This window comes from Amblyomma mixtum, chromosome 7 (genome assembly GCF_055824585.1).
Source record: "Amblyomma mixtum isolate Tamu chromosome 7, ASM5582458v1, whole genome shotgun sequence".
NCBI lineage: Eukaryota > Metazoa > Arthropoda > Arachnida > Ixodida > Ixodidae > Amblyomma > Amblyomma mixtum.
In genome coordinates this window covers 49835195-49858859 of record NC_143018.1, presented here as the reverse complement: position 1 = coordinate 49858859, position 23665 = coordinate 49835195, and the positions used below count along the sequence as shown (strand labels likewise).

Genomic DNA, 23665 nt, shown 5'->3' with positions numbered 1-23665 from the left:
ATGAAACAGAACAATGGAATAAAGTGGTGCCTATTTGCAACGCTATACTGCCTTAAAAAGAAAGGGACACATACCAGCCTGTCATGACTTTTCAACAATCCTTTTTACACATCACAGCATACGAGAACTTTCGCAACTGACACAGACATTTGCAAAAGTCTCCAAGACTCACACCTGACTCCAGAAAAGGGTATGCCACACTCGATTTCCACCAAAGAGCTTTGTAAAGAACGCTGCAGAAAGAGCAGGTTTTGCGAGTTGATTCACTTTTGGCACGGGCCACTAAGATCCAAGACCCGAGCTATTTACTAATCCAGAGCTGTCTATATAAGAAAAAGCAAATAACACGCAATTGGAAGTTTCTTAGGTCAGCTTAATGGAAATATGGACACAAGTTGCTGTGGAGCTACTGCGTCAGAAATTCACAAGTCAACAAGGTTAAAAAGTGCGATTCGACCAACTGCTTCAGGAACAACTTAAGAGACCACCTCTACTGCTATACAGAAGCATGTTTGCTGACTGCATAACCTAGCCCACCAAGAGCATGCACCAGCACCCCTGTAACTGATATGCTTTAACCGTTCCAAACGTAGCTGCCATTTTCAACCACGGTGAAAAGTATGCCTTGCAAAAACACGTTACTTCCGCCGCCACAGAAGATGTGAGATGTGTGCCACCCTTGTGAAAGCATGCAACAAACCTTCAACAGATAGTCTATTAAAGAGACACTGAGGGCAGTGCCATCAAATTTTCGTTCTTAGTGAAAATAAACTCCCATGGCTCCTTCTGGGTGGTTGATGTTTGCCCAGAAACAAAAAATGCATTTATCGCTTAGAAAATTATGCATTTAAAAATTGTCCCTCCATTCAATTCAAACTCGTGGTGTCGTCACTATAACGGACTCAGCGATCACCACTGTTCAGTGAGTGCACCCGAAGAACTGCAATGGACAGGAAACAGCTGGATCCGCACCCAAAGAACTGTGTCGACACAGCACAGTTTAAATGCAAAATCAGTTGGCAATGATGACCCCTGCATTTCATTTCTTGGCCTTATCAGGCTTATGAAAGCTCCATTCCCGATTAAGATACAGTTGAACCTCGTTACAATGAAGTTTAAGGAGCCCGACGATTACTTCGTTATAGCCGTAGCTTCGTTGTAGCCCGTGCTGACCGAGCTTTCGAGGGGAATCATCACTCCTTCTTTACACCCATTATTTCGTTATAAATCATTTCGTTATAACAAGGTTTGACTCTAGCAGTATTTTAATACGATAGCATTTAGGTAGTTGCCTCACACAAAATCGCCAGCTTCTCTGTCACTAAATTCCCTGATCGGTCGAGAGAGGCCAAGTGACCTTTGTGACATCGCAACCTCGTCCACCGTTAACCAAGTTCAATGAAATTGCCACCTCTCCATCATGGCACCATGCATAAGCTTTACAGGAGCCCGGAAAGAGCAACCTGGGTCTCACAAGCACCACCGGTGGCTGTGTTTGATACAGCTAGCTACCCGGGCAGTGGTGCATCGTTTAACTGCTGCAACACTGCACCGGGAATGGTGTGAGAACTCCCCGTGATCTACTAAGGCAATTCAGATGGTCGTGACATCATCAACACCACGTGACCACCGGTGGACCAATCATAAGAAACTGCAAAATTTGAAAATTTGAGGACCCCCAAAATTTGAAAAAGTTGGCCCATCTCCCAGAATTCCGAAAGGATCCCCAAAATTTTGGAAGTAAGCTTACCCAAGAAAATAGGTTAAAGTGTACAGTGGGAATTAGCGGGCGGATTAAGGTTGATTAGTGGGTGGGTTCAGTGTAATCCCATAGATAATCTATTGGAAGGCACCTGAACATTCTAAAAGATAATGACTCATGCATAACATTGTAAGGTCAATGGAACCGGTTCGAACCGAAGTTTTGGCGGCAAAATTACAAGAACATTGACACTGAACGTGCACACCATAGTGGGCAACCTGAATGCTACTGAATTTTCTCATTTACGAATGTGGTTAAAAAGGGCCCCTCCCCCCCCCCCCAGTTTTTTTCAATTAGAATGCAGTAATCTACTGATTACTGCCAACTTCAATTTGTCCTCAGTGTCCCATTGAGGAGGCCCTACCACACTCTTTGTCAACGCAGATTTCTTTGGTCTCCGAGGCTCCCCCTTCTCTCAGCACTGCACTACAATGCATGATATAAACAGTGAAATTTGTTTTTTAACCGAGGTTTAACTAGACTGATTTTGCTCAGGGCTACAAGGGTACAGGCAACTACTGATGGGTAGAGATGTGCCTGCTGAAGGAGCAGACTGAGAACAGAGTGAGTAAACTAAGAAACTAGGGTTGTCTGGTCAGAGTCCGCACTGCTCCGCACAGGGAGACAGAGACATGTGGCATGTTGTGGTAGCAGCACTCCATAGATGGTTAGGTATTGTTCGGAGCAAAAGTGGAGCAATCCATTCAAGCTGCGGCTGGACTTATACTGGTGAGCAGTTTTCCAGAAGTGTCTACTAGAGGCGTGTCAGTTTGCTAGTTTTCATTCATAGCGCTGCAGCTGGGTGAAAACATCGAAAGGCGTCGCAAGAGCAGCAAGCCATGAAACGACACGTGGTATACACCCCTTTTGTTCCTGACAGCTTATAGATAACCAGCAGCTTCCCCTTCATATCAGCGCTATGACAGCTGTTACCTAGTTGACAGGTACTACTGGGGACGAAAGTCTCGAGGACACTTCAACATCGACAGAAGCCAGCAGGTCTGTTATTAGCCGCAACTTCAGATCTCACTTGAGGTGAATATCGAATTCACATGTACTAATGTGTGATATCGAAACAAAGTGATCGTTCGCAGGAGTGGCACCTGAGCACCCAGATCGACTTTCACACATCCTGGAGAATTTTGTCCCTGATGGTACAAATCCTAATGTGCTTTAATATCAATATGTCCCTCCCGTCTACTCGCTGGCTAAACTTCTTGCTTTCTGTCATCCATACTCTAATTTTCTTTGTCTTTTATCATTTTTGCTTTCTCAAAACTGACCCTACTTTGTCTGCTTTCACATCCCAAGCCAGCTTGAATCTCAAAGTGAGCTCGCTGACTTGGAGCTGAAGAGTTTTACACTCGATAAGAACATCACTTAGGTAGGTAGCGCCATCTATTGATGGTTCTTGTGTGCTGCACGCAGGAAGGCACCGGGGTCAGAACCTATCTAGGTGCGTGTAACAGAGCAATGGCTAGTAATTTGTCATCTAGCTGTGCCTCTTCTGGTTTGGTTTGGTTTATAGAAGTTTAACGTCCCAAAGTGACTCAAGCTATGAGGGACGCCGTAGTGAAGGGCTCCGGAAATTTCGATCACCTGGGGTTCTTCAATGTGCACTGACATTGCACAGTACACAGGCGTTTAGAATTTCGCTTCCATCGAAATTCGACTGCCGTGACTGGGATCGAACCCGCGTCTTTCGGGTCAGCAGCCAAGCGCCATAACCACTGAGCCACCGCGGCAGCTTTGTGCCTCTTTTATTCTATTTGTAATGATGCACACATAATATCTGCTCCTCTCCTCTCACGCTAACAGAGTAAAAAAACTCAAGACCTAAAACGCTCACGGTAACATTGTATTTTCAACAATGCAGATGAACCGGCCTGATGCAACAAACACCAAACAAATGGAAGCTGAGTGATCAAAATGAGCACTATAAAGTGGCCAATAAAAGCATTGAAGCGCCCTTTTAAATGTTAATGCAATTTTTTGTGACTGCAGAGCAGGCATCAAACCAATATGAGGGGGAACACTCGACTGTCACATCTCCAATGACAACTGCCTGAATACTGAGTGAGAAGCAACTGTTGATTTTTACGAACCGGTTTTCCCCTGGAAGAACAGCCCTGATAAAGTTTCTTCACGTTCCATTAAAGATGGAGTGAAGAGGAATCTGAACTCGTCTCTTTGCCGCGGGAATTCGATCTACACGTTCCGAGCATTCTTAGAAACTTCGACCTATTGCCCTGTGTGGCTGATTTCCCTAATTAAATCAGATTAACGTCCGGCTCCCAATTCTCCCCGTACGGTGGGCGGAGTCAACCAACACGTGGAGTGCCTTTCAGCCAGCTCCGTGGAGGCTTTGCTTTCTCTTTATTTTGTTTCTTTTAGGTTTCCATGAATAAATAGTTTCATTCGCAGATAATATAGCCGCAAAATAAGCCTGCGGAAATAAAAATAGCCGCGGACTATTTGCTACTGCGAATTACTACATATTACTCCGCCGATGGCAGAGCGGCAAGCCTCCACGGGGCTTGCTGAAAGGCACTCCACGCGTTGGTCGACTCCGCCCACCGTACGGCGAGAATTAAAAAAAAAAAAGGGGCGGGAGCCGGACGTTAATCCGATTTAATTAGGGAAATCGACCACACAGGGCAATAAGTCGTGAAGTTACTAAGAATGCTCAGAACGTGTAGATCGAGTTCCCGCGGCAAAAAGACGAGTTCAGATTCCTCTTCACTGCGGCTTTAAGAAGTAAAATACATAAACAAACACAAACTAGGTCCCTGAATGCAGGCCACGCATTCTCTTTCACATCGCTGCTACTTGTAGATGATCTAGTAAGAACCCGGGCCAAGAGCCACAGAGTTGCCACGTACCAGAATTGAGTGCACTGAGGTTGCACTCATTGGCAATGGCGTCCCTCTCGTCACCCTCCGGGTACGGGTTGGCCTCGAACGCCCTCCGCAGCACCTGCAGCTGGGAGTCGGTGAAGCGGAAGTGGTGCCGCCTCGGGAACGCCAGACCCTGGACTCCTGCGGCCGACAAGACGAATGCACGAAATCACGTCAATGCAATATGAAATGTTCCCAACCAACAATACAAGTACCTCCGCAACACTGAATTCTCAGGTTACGAATAAAAAATAATACGGCCAGATGGCAGTAAGATGCCCTCTGGTGAAAGACTGAAGTCCATGGTAGAGAGAGGGTGTGGTAGATGGTCCTTGGCAAAATCACAAAAATGAACAAGGGAGGGGAAAACCTCAGGTTGCTTGAGCCAACGTTTCGACAAGGGGACTTGTCTTCGTCTGGGCAAAGCGTTCATCATTGGCAGGGATTAAATAGGGCCTTCGCTCCGAGGAGGAAGGCCCCGGGGGTGGGGAAGAAAAGTGGTGTGAGAGGGGATGCGTGTCAGGACACGCATCCCCTCTCACACCACTTTCCTTCCCCACCCCCTGGGCCTTCCTAGTTGGAGCGAAGGCCCTATTTAATCCCTGCCAATGATGAACCCTTTGCCCAGACGAAGACAAGTCCCCTTGTCGAAACGTTGGCTCAAGCAACCTGAGGTTTTCCCCTCCCTTGTTCATTTTGTGATTCTGGTGAAAGACTGCTGTTTATGATAAATTGAAAATGATGTTGCTAAAGGATGCGTGTTATTTACAGAAACTGTACACAATGTGCTTTACACGTTAAAATGCGACTACTGCTGCTGAGAAAGGAAATTTCGAGATCACGATCTAGAGTGCCAAAGTGCTATGGGCCCAGTCACCACTCTATGGCAATGCCTGAACTCAAAAGAAACAGCGATAATAACATCAAAAACTCCTAGGCACTTAAACCATCGAAGAGTTACCCTTTCTTTTCCCTCAGGTCCGTCACAAATGGCAGGACTGACATATACGAAGCTGGTTTATAAAAACCTACAATTTTTCTTCTTTGATGTTATGATAGTAATGGAGGCATCAAACTATATTCCGACCAACTGTTGAGTGTGCACATATGATAAGTATTACAGTGCTACTGTGGGCTATGCAGGTGGCCATAGGCTTGTTCAAAGCTGAACCTAATGACCATAGTGGGCTGTGTGCACCGCCGCGGTGGCTCAGTGGTTATGGCCCTCGGCTGCTAACCCGAAAGACGCGGGTTCGATCCCGGCCGCGGCGGTTGAATTTCTTTGGAGGAGAAATTCTAGAGGCCCGTGTACTGTGCGATGTCAGTGCACGTTAAAGAACCCCAGGTGGTCGAAATTTCCGAAGCCCTCCACTACGGCGTCTCTCATAGCCTTAGTCGCTTTGGGATGTTAAACTCCATAAACCAAACCGAACCATAGCCATGTGTATCACCTTAGCACAACGAGTAAGCTACTCAAAAGGCAAGCAAGAATACTTAAAAGCAAACTGAACAGAGAAAAAACAAAGCCACCTCTAATAATGATGGCTTTGCGTCCACCTGGACTAAATGTACGCTGCTGCTGTTAAGACTGCACAAAGATTGTAACTGGAAACCGCAGTGGTACAGCCACTGACCTAATTTAAGCGTGTCCATGAAGACACTGGGGACGCAAACGAATGCCTGTTGGGTAAGCCTCTCAAATGCCGGACAACCACTTCAGCCTCTTTTCTGCTAGCGGGAATAACCATCACCAGGACGCAAGGAAATGCAAGCTGCAAAGCATGCGGGCAAGACATAATGCCGTACCTCAGCACAATAAGTTTTCCTCATCTCAGTTTCCGCCCTTATGTGCAGCCCTCGTCAAAAGTATGCAGCTGTAGGGGCTTGCTTCTAAGCTGTTTAGAAGGGCTCCCTAGCACATCTTACAGTCCAAAGTTTGGGAAAATCAAGGACGCAAAGCCATTGCTCTTTTGAGATTACGGTAGCCGAGGGTACATACGAGGCAGGCTACAGGCATCACAAGCAAGCCCTTGAGCAGTATACCTTTGACGGAGAGTGTGACAATGAATAAGAGAAAACCTTACGTGAAGTAGCATCGATTGATGAGGAAAAATGAAAATTAGCATCTACTTCCTACGCACAAAAGCAGGCTCTGAACTTGTAGCATCCACATGGAACAACAAGTGGTGCTACTAACCAACAAGCATAGGGGTTTTGGTTAGGTCGGAAATAGTTATAACAGAAAAAAAAAGTGTAAAACACAGGACTTAAAAAGCAAGGAACAAACAGCGCTCATGTTTGTCACTTTTTTTCCATGTTCCAAGTTTTGCGTTGTTTTCCCGCTCATAACCCTTTCATCATTTCATCATATAAGTTTCAAAGCACACCACAGAACCATATGCTTAGAAAAAACACCCACAGGACTGAAATCTGGATGTCTAAAAACTGTCACTTCACTTGCGGTGACCACATGAACTGCTCAGTCGAAATCAAAACTTAAAGATGCCCCTGACGGTCCACGTCACAGCTAACGAATGATCCACATATCTGGCAACTTCTAAAAGTTGGTCCTGAAGGCAGCGGGGCTTTAAAGCAGCGTCCCACATGTGGTCTTACATACGGATGCTGACAACAAGGCTGTGGTGAGGGCTATTGTGACAAAATGTGACTATACTACAGCAGATGACGCACTGCATCTACATGCAAAGATGCTTCGGCCACAAGACACAGCCAGCTTAGGTAATTCAGGAACCTTCAAGGTGCTTTTACAGGCAAGCACAAGCCATCAGCAGGCAGGAGCAACATGTGAGTAAGTTGGTGATTTGAAACAAAATGCATTTGTAGCAACCGCACAATAAAATACGACTAACAAGGATCTTTTTTTGGCACGATGGTATTTCATACAAAGACAAAATGTCGAAGACGGAAAGAAAATACAGACAACAGTGTGAACACGGCAAAACTGCACCTTGTCCCATCTGCTATGTTTACGTCCTTGTCTGTATTTTCTTGCATGGTTCCTAAATACTGAAGCCGTTAGCATTCTGTGGTATTTGGTATGCTTTAGACATCCAAGTTGCATTCAAAATGAGGCAGATGACATCCCATTGTCAAAAAGCAAGCAGCGCTTGCCACTCCTTTATCTCACACATGTCCGACCTCATGCAAGAACAATTGCCTGTACAGCTGCATGTTTTAAATGAGTCGAATTTGGTAGCCACAGGCTTCATAAAAGTATACCCGAGAAAACAAGCTGAGAATATGAAGTGACCTGTAGGATGGAAATGGGAAAAAGAAGGGTGGAGGGAAATAAAAAATTCATGAACTGAGTTCATTCAGGTAGGCTGCATGAACATGAAAACAATGGTAATGAACCTAAATGTGCCTTCTGTTTTGGCAAGATGAAACTATGTGGCCCGCTCACAACAAAAGCAGGCTCATTCACCAAGCAACGCAATTTATATATTAACCATGTGCAACAAGGGTAACAGTTGACACAATTTCACGTTAGCCATTCTATGCCAAGCTTGACATATTTTTGTTGTGGTATGTGAAGGCTATACGGCACGATGTCGTTCCTCTAAACAAGAGGTTATTCAAAATACACGTCATTGAGGCACGGATGTCTATGCAGAGAACAAGGTGTCATTTTATGCATACATTCTAAACTATTTTGAGGCATTGATGCCTTAACACCTCAAGTTAATGGCAATACTGAAATAAACATTTGTTTGCAAGTAAAGCAGGTCTTTTCAGGAAAAAAATGGCTTGTGGAACAGTACCTTGATAGTAAAGAAATCAGAAAATGAATTACTGCAAAGCAAACATACCAGTAAAAAAACACGCTTCTAGGACGCCACAAGTTACGCAGCATCTTGATCATGCATTTGACATGTTCTAATCGAACCCGGTGTTCCCAATAAGCCAAGCTAAAACAATGCTTGCAAAAAAGTTCTACCACGCACAATCGCTCACTTACGCTCGAGGTCTACGTGCGCGCCGACTGAAACTCGTTACAGGTAATCGCAGCGTTACAGGTAATCGCCGCAAGAAACCACTTCAAGATATGTGACTAAACCGCACGCGCCCGCGAGCAGAGTTATCGCATGGAGGAGATACGAGCGCACCTCACCACAGCGGACGATAGCGCATAACAATCGTTCGCTGATTGCGCAACAGTTTCTAGGTTACCGCGATGCCCTTCACTAGTGGAACTAAAAAGAATCGAATATCGATTAAGGATTGGTTCACCGAACTTCAAAATTACTTCATAAAATAACGATTACTTCGGGGGCGACCACCGAAGCGAACCCCCTAGAGGGCCACTGCAAGTTTCGCTTACGCCACTTAGCAGCGAGCAACCAATCGTAGTCTTCAAACTCATTAAAAGAAACTAAAAAGCTCGCTTCCAACATCCACATATGCCCCTCGTTTCCGCGAAGCGGAAGCAGTTGCCCAAGCCATGCCGTTTTGAAAGCGCACCCATCAGCTGATCTACTTAGACGCGCTCAGCGCGCAGGCTCGACGAGCAAGCAGCGACTGCGTTCTCGGACGCGGTCGAAGAAAAAAAAAGCCTACCTCGAGGCACAACTGCGTTCGAGTGGCCCTGCGATGTGTCCGGCGGTGCAGTAGACGACCTGTGGCACGCATCTGCGCCCCCGACGACCGCGCAGTCCTGCTGGAAACCGTTCTGCTGTTGGTGCGCCGGCGACTCGGCCGACGAGCTCTCCGAACTCGACGAGCACTCATCGTCCTCGTTCCTCGACGTCGGCTGCTGTTGCTGCTGCTGCACGCTTCCCGACGTCGTCGTCGTCGTCGGCGGAGTCACCACGCCGTTGGGAGCCGCGAAACCACCGCCGTTAGCACCGCTGAAGTGCGGCGGGGACGGGCGGCGCTGCTCCGCGCCTCTCCGGATGGTGCGCTCCAGCCGCTCCAACTTGAAGTATATGATGCCGATCTCTTTCATCGTGATGCCGGTGTCTTTTAGCCGGCGCACCAGGTCGATCTGTTCGACGGTAAACTTGAGCACCATGTCGTCGTCGTTCCGGAGGCTTTGGGCGGTCCGGAGATTGGTTTTCTAAGGTTGTCACCGGCGTTGAGAGAGGCATTCGGTTAACCACTAATAGTTTACGACTAACCGTGCTGGTTAGGTGCGGTTAACTAGGTCCGCCGTGGTGAGGACGCGAAGTGGTCGACTCGCTCGCCGCGTTCGGCATCATTCAAGCGATGGGGCATGCCTCGGTAACACGCCGACGCTTGCATGTTACGCAAGCACGCGCTAACGATAACTAAACCAACCCAACTAACCCTAACTTAAACGTTATGCGTTTTCAATGTGCACCGCGAGAGGGCGCCACATGTTTGACCCGTTGCGCAGTCTGGTAGCGATAAGCGAAACCAATAAAGACCTTATATTTTTATTGACAACAAAATAACTTCCCTTTAGCATATATTTGTAGAATAAGAAAATAAATTGTAAACTAATTTAGATTCAGGAGCGAAACAGAGGCCTTAATCTTAAAAAGAAATAACGGGTGCGGAAATGACGGAAGAGGCGGGAGATATGAGTTCACTACCAACTGCATACAGTTGCAGAAACTCGACACTAGCCTAAATATAAAAAAGCATTTTAAAAAATTGATGGACATTGACGCATTGCTACAATTAAACGCAATACAGCACCGCGGGTGTCGCGTTGTTTGTAGGGATGCTTTACACAAGCGTTTGCGGGACGGCAGGCTGGAAACGCTGATTGGTCAAAAAAATATGACGTCATACGCGTGACGTCATAGGTCACGTGATATTTAATGACGTCATGTCCGGTTGGAGACAGGCATGTTTTCCCTAGATTTTCCCCCGCCACCGCTCGTCAGCGGACGGGGCTGCTCGCGAGGAGCCGAGAGGCGAGGAGGCAGCGTGCACTGCAGCGTTGCCTCCTCGGCGTGTCCCCGTCATGTCTTTCGACCCGCCGCGGTGGCTCAGTGGCTATGGCGCTCGGCCGCTGATCCGAAAGACGCGGGTTCGATCCCGGTCGGGGTGGTCGAATTTCGATGTAGGCTAAATTCGAGAGGCCCGTGTACTGTGCGATGTCAGTGCACGTTAAAGAACCCCAGGTGGTCGAAATTTCCGAACCCCTTTCACTACGGCGTCCCTCATAGCCTGACTCGTTTTGCGACGTTAAAACCCCAATAAACCATAAACCCATGTTCTTCAGTGCGCGCGCGAGATTAAAAAGCGCACCTGTCGCGCTGCGCTGTCACACTGCATGCCTGCTTCCGTGCATTTCTTGCGGACTCCTTTCAGTCATACTTAGCTATACTTTGACCAAAAGGCTTCTTAAACAGTTATTTCAAGTTTTATTGCTATGTATAAAGAATATGTTTGTAGCAGGTGCGTGAGCCCGAACAAAAGAAAACTGTTTTTATTCCCCTTCAGTATTCCTGCTTATCGAGACTTAAGTATTTATATGTTGCAGTACATCTTTTTTCAGGCATCACAACTGATGTTTCGATGTGTTTGGTAATTGACTTCATTGTAGCTTCATACTTGCACCATTTAAACTCTGCACATAGCTCTTTTTTCACAAAAGGAAATGTGATTAGGTTTCTGAATAGAGCTGTGCACGGGCCGCAATTTCGAACCCGCGCCCGGCCCGGGACTTAACCTACCGACAGGAAGCCCGGCCCGACACTGAAGGACCCTGAGCACGCTCGTGCTCGGCCCGACCTGCAAAGCGGCGACGACACAAAAAGAGAATTTCAGGAAAATGAGTTTATTTCAATGACATTCAAATTTTGACCTCGCATTCCAGATCACAGTTTGGGATCATACACAAGACACAACGCATAAAGGTATAGATTTATCACTCTAAATATGCAAGTTGTTCATTGATGATGGCTTGATCGAAACAAGAGCGGCGCTCTTTCATTACGAATCCTGCGGCGCTGAAATTTTTCTCGCTGCTTGAATTGGTGGCCGCAACGGCTAATACTTCCATAGCAAGAGAAACGCTTGAAGTATGAAGGGGAATGACAGACGTGGTGTCGTAAGCCATGGATGGCGTGCCACAACAGGAAGACTTTTTGACTTGTTAGAGGATAAGCGAGCAAATAAGCGACAGGGCGGCGCTATACTGCGAATGCCGATGTGGCCGCGACGTCCCTGCTTGTACTATTCACGGGAAGGCACGGTGCTGTGTTCACTTTGCTGACAAGCGATTACGGCGAAACGCAGCACTGCGCCAGAATAGTACAAGCTGAGCCGTAGTGGAGGCGCCAGTGACATTCTTCTAATGCCTTTCATGTGGTCCCCCCCCCCCCTCCTTCGCTCTCGCCCGCGACTATTGTCCGTCTCCCCGGCCGGAACCTGCCGGGTAGGCGGACAAGAGAGAAGGCTGCCGGCTCTGCGGTGCGCTGCGAGTGGCGAGTGGAAGAATTTAACCTTTTCCCGATGTGCTGCTGCAGCGCTACTCCGTGACCCCGCGACCTCAGGTGCGCCGTACGCAGCCCTGCCTCCGCTTCCCAGAACCATCCTTTCTTCTTACAAGGCGCCCAAAACTGGTTGCTTTGCCCCAACGTTGGTACTTGCTAGAACGAAAAATGCGTTTCTAGCCCCAGCTAGCTTTTTTTTTTTTAGCGTTTGTACTATCCTCCCGTCCTTGTACATGCCCTCCTGGATGGTCTATAGACACAAATCACTTCCTGCTGTGCATGCAAGACGCCCAGCGCACCACAGCCATATTCGCACTTCCACATATATGATACATGCTTTGCCCAACTTAGAGCCTTGGGCGTTTGGTTGTGAGTAACACCGTATGGCGCGTAATGCATTCCCATCAGGCAGAATTAAAATATGAGAAAATTCATCGCAAGATATATTTCCTTGTATTCTCCAAGTAAATTACTTCTATACTAACTCCTCCCTTCTGAAGTGACCAAAAGATAAAACAACTCAGCGTGTAAAAAATGTGAATGCAAAAATACACTACTTTTGTGCAAAATTCACAGGAAGTGCACTTAAATTGCCACAAGTGCATGGCCAATTAAGGAAAAAAAAAAACAAGGGCAAAGGACGGAGACGCACAACAGGAACACAGGACGACGCTGTGTTCTGTGTTCCTGTATTCTGTGTTCCGAGTTCTGTGTCCCCGTCTTTTGCGCTGGTTTTCTTTCTACAATCGTGAACCAGTTAACTCGCCCAGCTCTCCACTCTACTGGACCAATAAGGCATCAAGCTTCACAGTGCATTAGTGTTATATCTTACGCTACATATTTTCGAATTGTTTTTGCTCGGCATACACGTCTTTCATTTGCTTAGGAAGAAAGCAGCGCAGTCAAGAAAGTTACTCCCTCCTGCCAGCGAAAATTAAAAAAATGCGGTTTTTTCAGCGCCAGTATAAAATCTTTGCATGCTGACGGCATGTTGAAATTTTCGTTAATGCACCGTAATAATTATCTCATGAAGCCCCAGTTCTTGTGGCCCAGGACGAAGAGTACGATGATTTATGGCAATATTTGAGGTGCATTTATGAGCCAAGTTCTTATTGTCTTATTGCTCTAACGTTCTCCTAAGCAAATAGAACTGAAAATTGTGGTAATTTTGATAATGCTTTATGGAGCTAACACTACCAGGACGTGGTAAATAAACAAAAAATAAATTCTTTGATAAAGGCCTGTACGCTGCACTTGTGCTGCTCATTTATTTCATGCTGTCCATTTTCTCAGTGCAGTGTCTTCTTTGATATGCATATTTCTGGCTCATTACATACTTTGCTTCGGTTCACAATTCTTCTTTTAGCTATATTTCATCCACTTTCCTGCCATAATCTCTATTCAAACGTAATTTGTGTAATTTTGCTTTGTCCGGGCTCCTGCAATGTTCTAGTATATATGAATGATGTGAAGACCTGTTTCAAGCTGTTGCACTATAATTCAGTCTAACCTCCTCGATCACGATCACCTAAGCCTTTCCTTATCTGTTGCCATACTTTTTTATGGAAACACTTAAAAACAAAGCACCATGATCTATTTCAGTATTGTTTTATTTGCCGATCTAATTTTTTCGAAGATAACATGGGATACCAACTCCCCTTTAATGTCCCCGTTCTCGTCTCGAAGTCGCGAATTTTTAGATGTGCGCTCAGTATTCTTGTTAGTGCATTTGTGCTCACAAGGGACTATAACAGCCAACGCGGCTAATACGCTAGATTTAATCCTGACAAATCGATCTGACATAGTCTCACCTATTACATACCTGCCAGGCATCAGCGACCACTTGCTAATGCACTATGACATTAATCTAGCCACTCCGAACACTAACAAAAAGAAAAAAAATAATAATACGAGACTACAATGGAGCAAATTTTCAGGCGATAAATAATGAACTATTTTTTTTTATCGATGCTTTCCCATAGCTTTGGTGTCCGCTGCATTCAAACCAACTGGAGCATGTTCACAGCTATAATCACCCAACTCACAGAACAATACACTCCTGAACGCACTGCTACCACCCACTCAATAGCTCCCTAGTGTAATAATCACATTAAACGTTTATCTAACAAAAAGAAAGCCTCTACCGCATCGCAAAGTTCTCGCCAACTAGTGAGCGATCGGACTTCGTATTCAGCGGCTTCCAACATGTATGTTCAGGCGCTCAAAAGCGCTAAAAGCACTTCCACTCACATGTAACCACCAATGTCAAAAATTCTGGCGGGTCATTAATCCTTCCACCGACGATAGTTTTGCGTTATCTGACCCGTTAGGCGACCTCATCCCTTCCGACGTTCGCGTCACGATTCTTAACCGCGTAATCACTGACAACTTTACACCCATATCTAATGTATACATATGCCTACAACTCACCACTTCAACTATGTTTTCATGCCACCTATAACTGTTGCTCCTACTGGTGTGAATAAGCTTATTGATGGACTCAGTGTTCATTCCGCTCCGGGTTATGACTGCGTTACTTAAAAAGCACTGCAGCTTATTCGCCCATTATACTAACCAAACTTTTCCAGCATTGACCAGTCAACGCTGCTACTGAGTGGAAGATCGGAAAGGTGGTTACAGTCTACAAATCCGGCAGCAAAGCATCCCCTATTAATTATCGTCCCATATCCCTTACCAATACTTGACCCAAAATGTTCAAACATATAATATTCACCAACCTTGTTAACTTCCTTTCATTGAACAACTTTTTATGTCAGCGCAACATTGTTTTCGAAAACTTTACTCTTGCGAAACACAGTTACACATGCATTGCACTGTATTCTAGACCTATCATCACTAACTGGCTGTATATTTCTGAATTTTTCAAAGGCTTTCGACGATGTATGTCACAACCTTTTGGCTCACAAACTAAAACATCTTAATATTGACTGTAACTTATTGAAATGGATTGAATGTCTACTTAATCGCTCACAATTAGTTATTGGTTACGGTTATAACACCTGTTTTACAGAGGTGTCTTCCGGAGTTCCACAAGGTTCAGTTCTTGGACCCTAGCTACTGTTCCTGATCTAACATTAATGATCCCCGCTCTCTTATGGATTCTCATATTCACCTATTCGCTGATGTTTGCGTCATTTTTAGAGAAATAACCAACACTAACAACCTTACATTACTTCAGTCAGTGGCGGTCACAGAGAGTGGTTTTAGGGGGAGCGGACAGACTGCTGTATATAAAAAAAGAAAAAATAGAAACAACGATTTTTCATTTTATTTGCACAAAATTTTTTTTGCGCTTTGTTATTGAAAAATAAATGGCGAAACGTATAGACGTTATACCATTACTCAATCTTTGAATGTTAACGTTTACGCGAGCAATATTCATTTCGATACCAGGGGAAACGAGTCGACGTCTGAGATAATTGCCACGACATGTCCACTAAGGTCAAAGCACCTGCCCGGACATTTCACCAGTGGGGTTAGCGGCCTTCATTTATCAGTTCTGGGAAGTGGCTTAATTTGTTCTGCCCTCAGTCCCCAAGGCGGCTGGTCGGCGCTCCTTGTCAAGCCAGAAAGGGATGGTCCCCTCGCTTGCGTCGCTGTGTCCCTGGTGGGATAAAGACATGAATGGGTGGCTCCCCCCCCCCCCCCCCTCCTCCCGCCGACGAGGTTGTTGGCCACCGCAACCGCAGGTAAATGGCACCGCCGTCGCCGCCGCGCCGGCGGCATGGCAAGACAACGGTGGCGGGAACTTGATTACTTTTGTATTTTGTAAATAGTGTACAAAGCTCTCCCCTGTCCTTTCTTGCTGTCGCTCCCCTCTATACTTCTCCTTACTATCCTCTCCCTTTCCCTGTCGTTTCCGCCGGCTGCAGCTCGGCTGCTTAAGATATTAGATAGCAATTGCCGCAGCCGGCAACACTCTTTTGCTTCCTTTTTTTTTAAATAAACCACTACCACCAAGGCAGGAACACGATACCTATCAACGTGTAGAACGTGGAATTGTGTGAAATAAGACAGCCGCTAACAAGGTGAACGTACAAAGCAGGGGACTACTTGACGAGACCGCCACTGACTTCAGTGCGAAGAATGGTGAATGCAGCTATATATGAACAAATGCAAAGTCATGCGTGTATCTAGAAAAACTTCCGTCCCACCTCACTACTACATCGATAACATTTCGTTGGAATCAGCCTCATCATATAAGTGCATCGGCGTCCACATTACTTATTATCTTAACTGGTCTCTTCATACCGAGAACATAATTGAAAATGCTAATCGCATGCTTTGCTACTTACGTCGAAACTTCTTTAACGTTCCGTCCAATTTGAAACTACTGCTTTATCAAACACTAATACGATAAAAACTCGAGCATGCAACACGTGTATGGCACCCTGCTCATGACTTCATTAATGATCTTGAGCTGGTGCAAAATAACTCTGTGCGTTTAATCCTTGTTAACTACAACCGCACAGCTATGAAGTCTAATATCTGCCTCCCATAACTGACATCGCGTAGAAAAGTGTTTCGTATCACCCTGTTCCACAAGCTGTACCATCATCCCGCTCTTCGTGATCACCTCATCCCCCGTACAATTTCTGTATCCCGCCGCATTGATCATGATCACAAAGTTGGAAGTATGTCATGCAACAGAAAATGCTGCTCGCAGTCATTCCTGCCGCGAACCTCATGCGACTGGAACCACCTTACCGCAGAAGTTGCCGGCACTGAAAATTACGAGCAGTTCCGCGTAGCACTAGCTAACATTGTATATTCAGGCGCTGTTTAATGTTCATGTAATCAACTGTATTTTTCTCTCAGTTTTAGTATATTTACCATTCCCCCTGTGTAATGCCACTAGCCCGTTGTGCTCTAAGCGGTGCGGGCCGGGCTCTATTATTTTACTTTCCTTTTAGACAAGCCCACCCTAACATCTGTGTAATGCCACTGGCCTTGAGGGGTAAATAAATAAATAAACAAACAGAGTAATATGCAAGCCTCTCACACAACATTCACTAATATTTCTTTCTTTCTGTAATAACAATTTGTAGACAGCCTAAAGGCTCATATTTCACTGACGTGAAGGTTCATTTTTCAGTCACAGTTCCATACTGTAGAGCGCAGGATAGCGCTTGTGCTGCATAGTTATTCTGTGTGTGTCATTGTAGGCGCTATTGTTTGTTTTCTCAAGTACTATGCACCGTGTATCCCAAACTGAAGTTCTTCTAAATCTTCTTTGATATTAGCAGTTGCAAATTCAAGCCTTCTGCAGGATTTGAAGGAGGCCCAAGGAGACGAGGACTAATTTTATGCATATGCAAATGTAAACAGCTAATCTATCTGTACTATTGTAACTTGCATTCTCTTTTTTGCTTTATGTGCTGTTCTTATATTTCGTGCCATAATGCTGAATGTCGTGATTTTTGTATGTATTATAGTGTAAATTGATACTGTATGTCTGCTGTCAAAGTGTTTTCTTTTTCTTTACTGTAATGCGCGATTGTAATGTTTATCTCTTATATTGTTTGGTGTACTTTCCATGTTCTTTTAAAGTACCAACTTGTTTTTCCTACGTTCAAAACTGTCATCTAATGGTCCCCTGGGCCTTGTCAAGCTGTGTGCACAGCTTTTAGCCCAGGGTGACCAGCCAGATTTTTCTGGTAAATAAAGTGCATTGACTGATTTATTAATTCATTGATATGCAACTTACAAATGATTGGAAATGAGGGGAACATGTGCACAGGGCGGAAAGCGCGTGGTCTGCCAGGAAACACTGAGGTGGCCCCGAGAAGGGCCTTTAGTAAGGACGACATCCGTTTTGTGCCTCTTCACTAAGCAGCGACGACACGGCGTGCGCAGTCCTCGTTTTGCACGAGCTGTCGAAGCAATCCTTGGTAAAAAAAAACACGAGGGAACAAAGTCGTGCTGTGTATGCAGATGCGATCGCCTCGTGGTTCCATTCACGGCGAACAACCATCCGGCAAGCCTGGCTCTTTCGACGGATTCAGGAAACGACTGAAAAGAACAAAAGTAAGGAGCGAAGAAAGGTGCACTGCTTACAGGTTAGAACACAAAAACAAAGCTAGGCGCTGCACTCGGTTAACCCATTCAACGAGGCGTGGCGTGAGCTTTAAATCCGATTTCGACAAGGCGTGAGAAGTCGCTAAAGAAGCAAAGGCACACTGCACTGAATGAATGATATAGATAGACTAAGCGCAAGTCAACTTCTCTAAAGCCACACTGCACTCGTTTAACCCTGCAACGAGGCCTAGCGCGGGTTCTGATGTCTGGCGCCGATTTCGACAAAGAGAGGGAACACGGCCGCGAGATTGATGCCCGCAATCTTCCAGGAAGCAATGAAGCGGCCCTGAAAAGGGCCGTTTGGAGCAGCTCTTCAACGTCAACCTACAGCGGCGTGGCGGCGAGCAGTAGGCCCAGCGTCCGCGGCGAACAATGACATCGGCTTCCGAGAAGCATATCCAGGGAACGACGCTGCAAAAAAAAAAAAAAGTTTCGTTACAAGCACCGCAATTTGGTGAGTCCTCAATGCACGAGAAAACTTGCGACAATGTAGTTCAGTCCTTACCTCAGGGTTGAGAATGCGCACCCCCGACAAGCGCGTCAGCGTAGCTGTCAAACGGCGGTCCTCAAAGCGCGCCTGATGCGGATCCTTGTAGTGCCGCGGCAAAAACTTTAAATACGAGCACGACACTAGCCACGTGCTCCTGGGGAAACGGCGAAAGCCGCAAGCAAAAACTGCACAGAAATTTCAGCTGGCTGTCGCCGCCGAGCGCACCACGCACGAACGCCATAGCTGCACACGCCTCGAAACGAGCGCGCCGAGGATCACGAAACGAATGCGGCATGCCCGCTCACCACGCACGCGCGGCGCGGCGGGTGCACCTAGCGATTCCCCAGGCGCTCTAGGGAGAGGTCGAGAAAGGCGCGCTGACGCCACGTCCGGTTGAGAACGAGGGCGAAGTCAAAAAACGTCACGGAGAAGCGCATCCCATCGACCAATCAGCGTTTCCAGCCTGCCGTCCCGCAAACGCTTCTGTCCATGCACGTACAGCTAACCGTCCACAGATTAAAAAGCTTCTGGAAATTAACTGCTCGTGCCGTGCCTGCGCAAGATCACCCACCGCTAATCCTACACGATGCGTCCTTACTGGTATCCCTGTGGCGTAGATTATTATATATCAATCACCGTCCAGCACAACGCTTGAGCCACACACGAGCTGCCACGTGCGTGCGGGTTCAGGCTGGACTACAAATATTTTTAATGCTCGCATCTAATTAACACTGCATGGTGTTTATTTCGTGAACTATATAGTGCTCTTCGAAGCCGCCTGGACGCTGCTGTCCGTGTAACACCGCGACACCACCGGTGGCAGTGTCGATGCGTTCTTGAGCGTCCATGGCAGCATTTCTATTTTGCCCCCAATAGGTGAACGAGTGATCAAGATTAAAACACACTAACTCCAGATGCGCGTAGACACTGGACCGTCTTTAGCTTGCAGCGCCGGGGTGGTACTCCTGACGCGTCGCGATAGCTGCGTTCTGTCGCTCGGTAAGCAGGCGCCGTCTGTTGACAGTTCTTGGAACATATAGGCAGTAAAGGGGAGGAGGGGGAGGAATAAAAAAAAATACGCGCCAAGGTACCGTGGCAATTTCGCATCACCGCATCGAACCTACATCTAACACTGTACTCATGGAGAGAAGAAACTCAGGAGAGAGCGTCCGGCTATAGCCTGAAGCCTAGTCAGTTGCAGCGCCGGGGTGGTACTCCTGACGCGTCGCGATAGCTGCGTTCTGTCGCTCGGTAAGCAGGCGCCGTCTGTTGACAGTTCTTGGAACATATAGGCAGTAAAGGGGAGGAGGGGGAGGAATAAAAAAAAATACGCGCCAAGGTACCGTGGCAATTTCGCATCACCGCATCGAACCTACATCTAACACTGTACTCATGGAGAGAAGAAACTCAGGAGAGAGCGTCCGGCTATAGCCTGAAGCCTAGTCATAAAAAGTACAATGAAACGAGCAGGTACCATGGTAGAAACCAGCAGATCCCCAGTTGGAAATATTCACTTCGGGCTTTAGAGGGACCCTAGAATGATTTTAACGGTCATATTCTAATGCAACAAATCTGTAGAGGTGGTCTTTGTATCTGAGTCAAATTTAAAAGCTCTGTGTGGACCCTATAATTTCAGTCATTTTTAAAAATTGCTGCTCACGATTGATTAGTGCGACACCTCACTGCATGTTCTTAACTGCTCCTCTCCCTTTGACGCAGAGTGTGGAATCTGGCCGAGCCTTCTCATTCGGTATGCCCGAATGACATGGGTGGAATAGGGCAAGGGGGCTCAGTCCCGACCAGTCTCTTTTCCTGGTGCATCGGCGTGTTTGAGTAGTGCAATTTTCTCTTTCTGTCAAAAGAAAAAAAATATTTTTACACCTAAATATAATTTAGGCTTCAGGAAAGATAATTTGTTAGTTTTTCACTGAAAAATACCAGCGGCTAACTTTTTACAGGGATGGGCATAATTTCATACAGAGTATCATAACTGATTGAAACAACATCGAAATGCCAGCATTTTTCAGGTAAACGGCTGAAGAATTGTTCAACCTACTTGTTTCGAAGATGCATATTACACTTGCAAAAAAAATTTGACGTTATTACTGGTGGCGAAATCTGTCTGGCCAAAAATGGTGGACCCCTTGCTACACTGCTCACTGTTTTGAGAAAATTTTACTGCGTTTGCTTTATGCATGAAAAAACCATAACATTGGTGACAAGAAGGGTGCTAAATTGACCTAAAACATATAAATCATTGCATCGTAGAGCATGCTCCCACAAAAAGCTGAGCGTTCGCTTTGTACACAGTTGTGTACAGAGTGCCTTAGGGGGTTAATGAAACTAGCTTAAATACTTTTGCGGTGCAGTGATGAGTGATGGAATACCGATCGCTCATGCGCTGCTCCTAACCTCAGTAAATATGATTGCATGGTCCCTTTAGGAAGGTTACGTGCCTGAAGGAAAACAACAAAAAGTTGGTTTGGTTGGTTTATGGGGTTTAACGTCCCAAAGCGACTGAGGCTATGAGAGATGCCGTAGTGGAGGGCTCTGGAAATTTCGACCACCTGGGGTTCTTTAACGTGCACCGACATCGCACAGTACACGGGCCTCTAGAATTTCTCCTCCACAGAAATTCCACCGCCGCGGCCGGGATAGAACCCGCGTCTTTCGGGTCAGCAGCCGAGCACCATAACTGCCGAGCCACCGCGGCGGCACAACAAAAAGTACTTTTCTCTTAATAATACAGCAGCAATTGATTACTGAACCCTAAAATAAAGTGTTCCTTTTCATAAAGCTTTGACCTGTACGTACAACATGCAAGTGTACATGTTCTTACTACAGCTGTCCACTCTCGGTCCCAGCTTACACATGTAAGGAGTGATAGAACTGCGAAAAGAGCAGTAAACAATTTGCACTTGCATGTGTACTTGCACACGCTAATGCAGAACCACTGCAAATGTATAAGTCCCATTTTTTAACAAACCAGTCAATACTGAGATGCTGCTGAATGTGGTAGTAGACTGAATTGACCAGCAGATTTGCATCAAGTTATGCTTCCAGCTTGAATGTTCACTATCACTGTTCAAAGAGTTTATGAAGCTCTTGGGGATAATTTGATGAGTGGAACACAAAAAGTTCTGGGGCAACCAGTTTCGAGGATACCGCAACAATCTTAATATGGATCCACTTATCAACTTGCTCTGCCATTTTGAACGCAATGCTGACTCTGCACAACCCATCACCTAGTAGTACCACGATGCCAATCAAGCAGGCAGAAATGAGTGTCAAGGAATGCAAAAGCGAAGACAACTGGTTCTGAAAGTGATCAAACTGGGCGGGCACCTCTCACACAGACCTCGCAATAACAATGCAAATATTTCGAAACTATCCAGTTTGTTCCATGTTCATCCAAGAAACCAAGGCGCATGGAAGGTTACAGAAATCTAGAAATTGGGGAGATGCAATTTCCCTATTTTTCGCACCTTCCATCTAGAGTGCTTGGCTTCATCTGAACTCGGCGGACCACCCACAGTCCCTAGCGGAGCAAATGCTCCCTTTTACTAGGCCACTATTCTGGCCTAAAATATAGTTGTTCCTCTCTTTCTCCGTGAAATACAGCTACCAGCCAGACTGCATAATCAGTTCCTCTACAACTTGTTGCTAACGAACGCAGCAATATTACATAGGCCCGTGTACTGTGCAGTTGAGTGCACGTTAAAGAACTCCAGGTGGTCGAAATTTCCGGAGCCCTTCACTACGGCGTCCCTCATAGCCCGAGTCGCATTGGGACGCTAACGCCTATACACCAAACTAAACTAAACATACGTCGCAAGGCACAAAAAGAAACGAAAAGTATGCCAGTATAATTTATTAGACACCAAACATGAACACAAAGGAACGCATGCCCTGAAATGCCGAGGCAGATACTGCAAGCTGTGTCTCCTCCCAGGCAGTCAAGGGAGGGGTTTCTATCTGAGAAATGACTGGTCCTTGAGGTAGTAGCGCTGAATGAAGATGGACTGTGACTTCTTTTCCAGGGCAGCCAGTTCCTGAACAGCAGGAGCCATCTGTGCAGTGTGCGTAGCATACGAGCTCCCTGTAGGGAGAGGAAAATGTATACAGGTCAATCTCATGCCTTAATATTCCTGCAAAACAACTCCTCTAGTTTATATGACAGAAGCCAACAGCCACAGAAACCAAGGGGCACAGGGGATTTTTTTTTTAATTTATTTATTTTGTGGTGTTGATCAATTTAGAATACTACTGGATATGTTATCACTTAAAGCTACTAATTGATTGGAAAAGCAGAAGAAAAAACAACCACATGCCGCCGGTGGGATCCGAACCCATGACCTCCGAATTATGCGTCCGGTGCTCTGCCGCTGAGCTACGGCGACGGCTGTCAAATCTTCTGCTTTCGGGAGTATTTATGTTTACAAGTAACCTATCCTTGAGAGTGTTCATCAGCGCCACCCACGTTCACAAGCGGCGGACGTAGAACGTCCTGAGTTACCGCAGGTGTGACGTAGAACGTCATCATCGAAAATTAGTTTAGTGCCAGTTTCTTTTGTGACAAGTTGATGTCACAGCAAAACCCACTACACAGGGTTGAACTAAGAGCAAAAATGGAAACGACGTGAGACAAACTGGATTTCCTGCAACATCACGACACTGTGAAACTAGATAAATATATAACTGCTTAATTGCCTATTAGGTAATTAGGTTTCCAATTCTAGGAGATATTTACTTACTGATAACAGAAATAGCATTGTTTAGAATGCTGCTAAATGCTAGCCAAGCTCAAAAATAGTTCAGCTTAGCACTTCATTTTCACATGCTTGGCAGATGCTGTCAAGAATCTGAGCATCATAACTTTTGAAGCTGCAAAAGTATAATAGGATATATATACTAGGTATACATTCGGTATATATTAGGTATATATTACCTACCTAATTGCCTATTAGGTAATTAGGTAACTTCAAAA

The 23665-nt window shown here is 45.9% G+C and overlaps 2 protein-coding genes across 4 annotated transcripts in view; both read right to left on the bottom strand.

Moving 5' to 3' along the window:
- Positions 1 to 9986, bottom strand: part of LOC149336054 (uncharacterized) — a 30984-nt gene extending 20998 nt beyond the window's left edge. Inside the window, exons 1-2 of one of the 2 annotated variants that reach the window (XM_089552540.1) lie at positions 9238 to 9986; positions 4645 to 4800 (exon numbers count right to left, since the gene is read on the bottom strand). In XM_089552540.1, the coding sequence (XP_089408666.1) occupies positions 4645 to 4800; positions 9238 to 9691 (610 nt within the window). In that variant the 5' untranslated portion in view covers positions 9692 to 9986. The remainder of the gene's footprint in view (positions 1 to 4644; positions 4801 to 9237) is intronic. The other variant, XM_089552539.1, reaches the window with a different exon arrangement.
- Positions 9987 to 22533: 12547 nt separating this feature from the next.
- The window catches only part of Ddx1 (ATP-dependent RNA helicase Ddx1), a 50035-nt gene continuing 48903 nt past the window's right edge, over positions 22534 to 23665 (bottom strand). For both annotated transcript variants that reach the window (XM_089552559.1, XM_089552560.1), the window contains one exon: positions 22534 to 22777. In XM_089552559.1, coding sequence (XP_089408685.1) covers positions 22650 to 22777 — 128 coding nt within the window. In that variant the 3' untranslated portion in view covers positions 22534 to 22649. The remainder of the gene's footprint in view (positions 22778 to 23665) is intronic.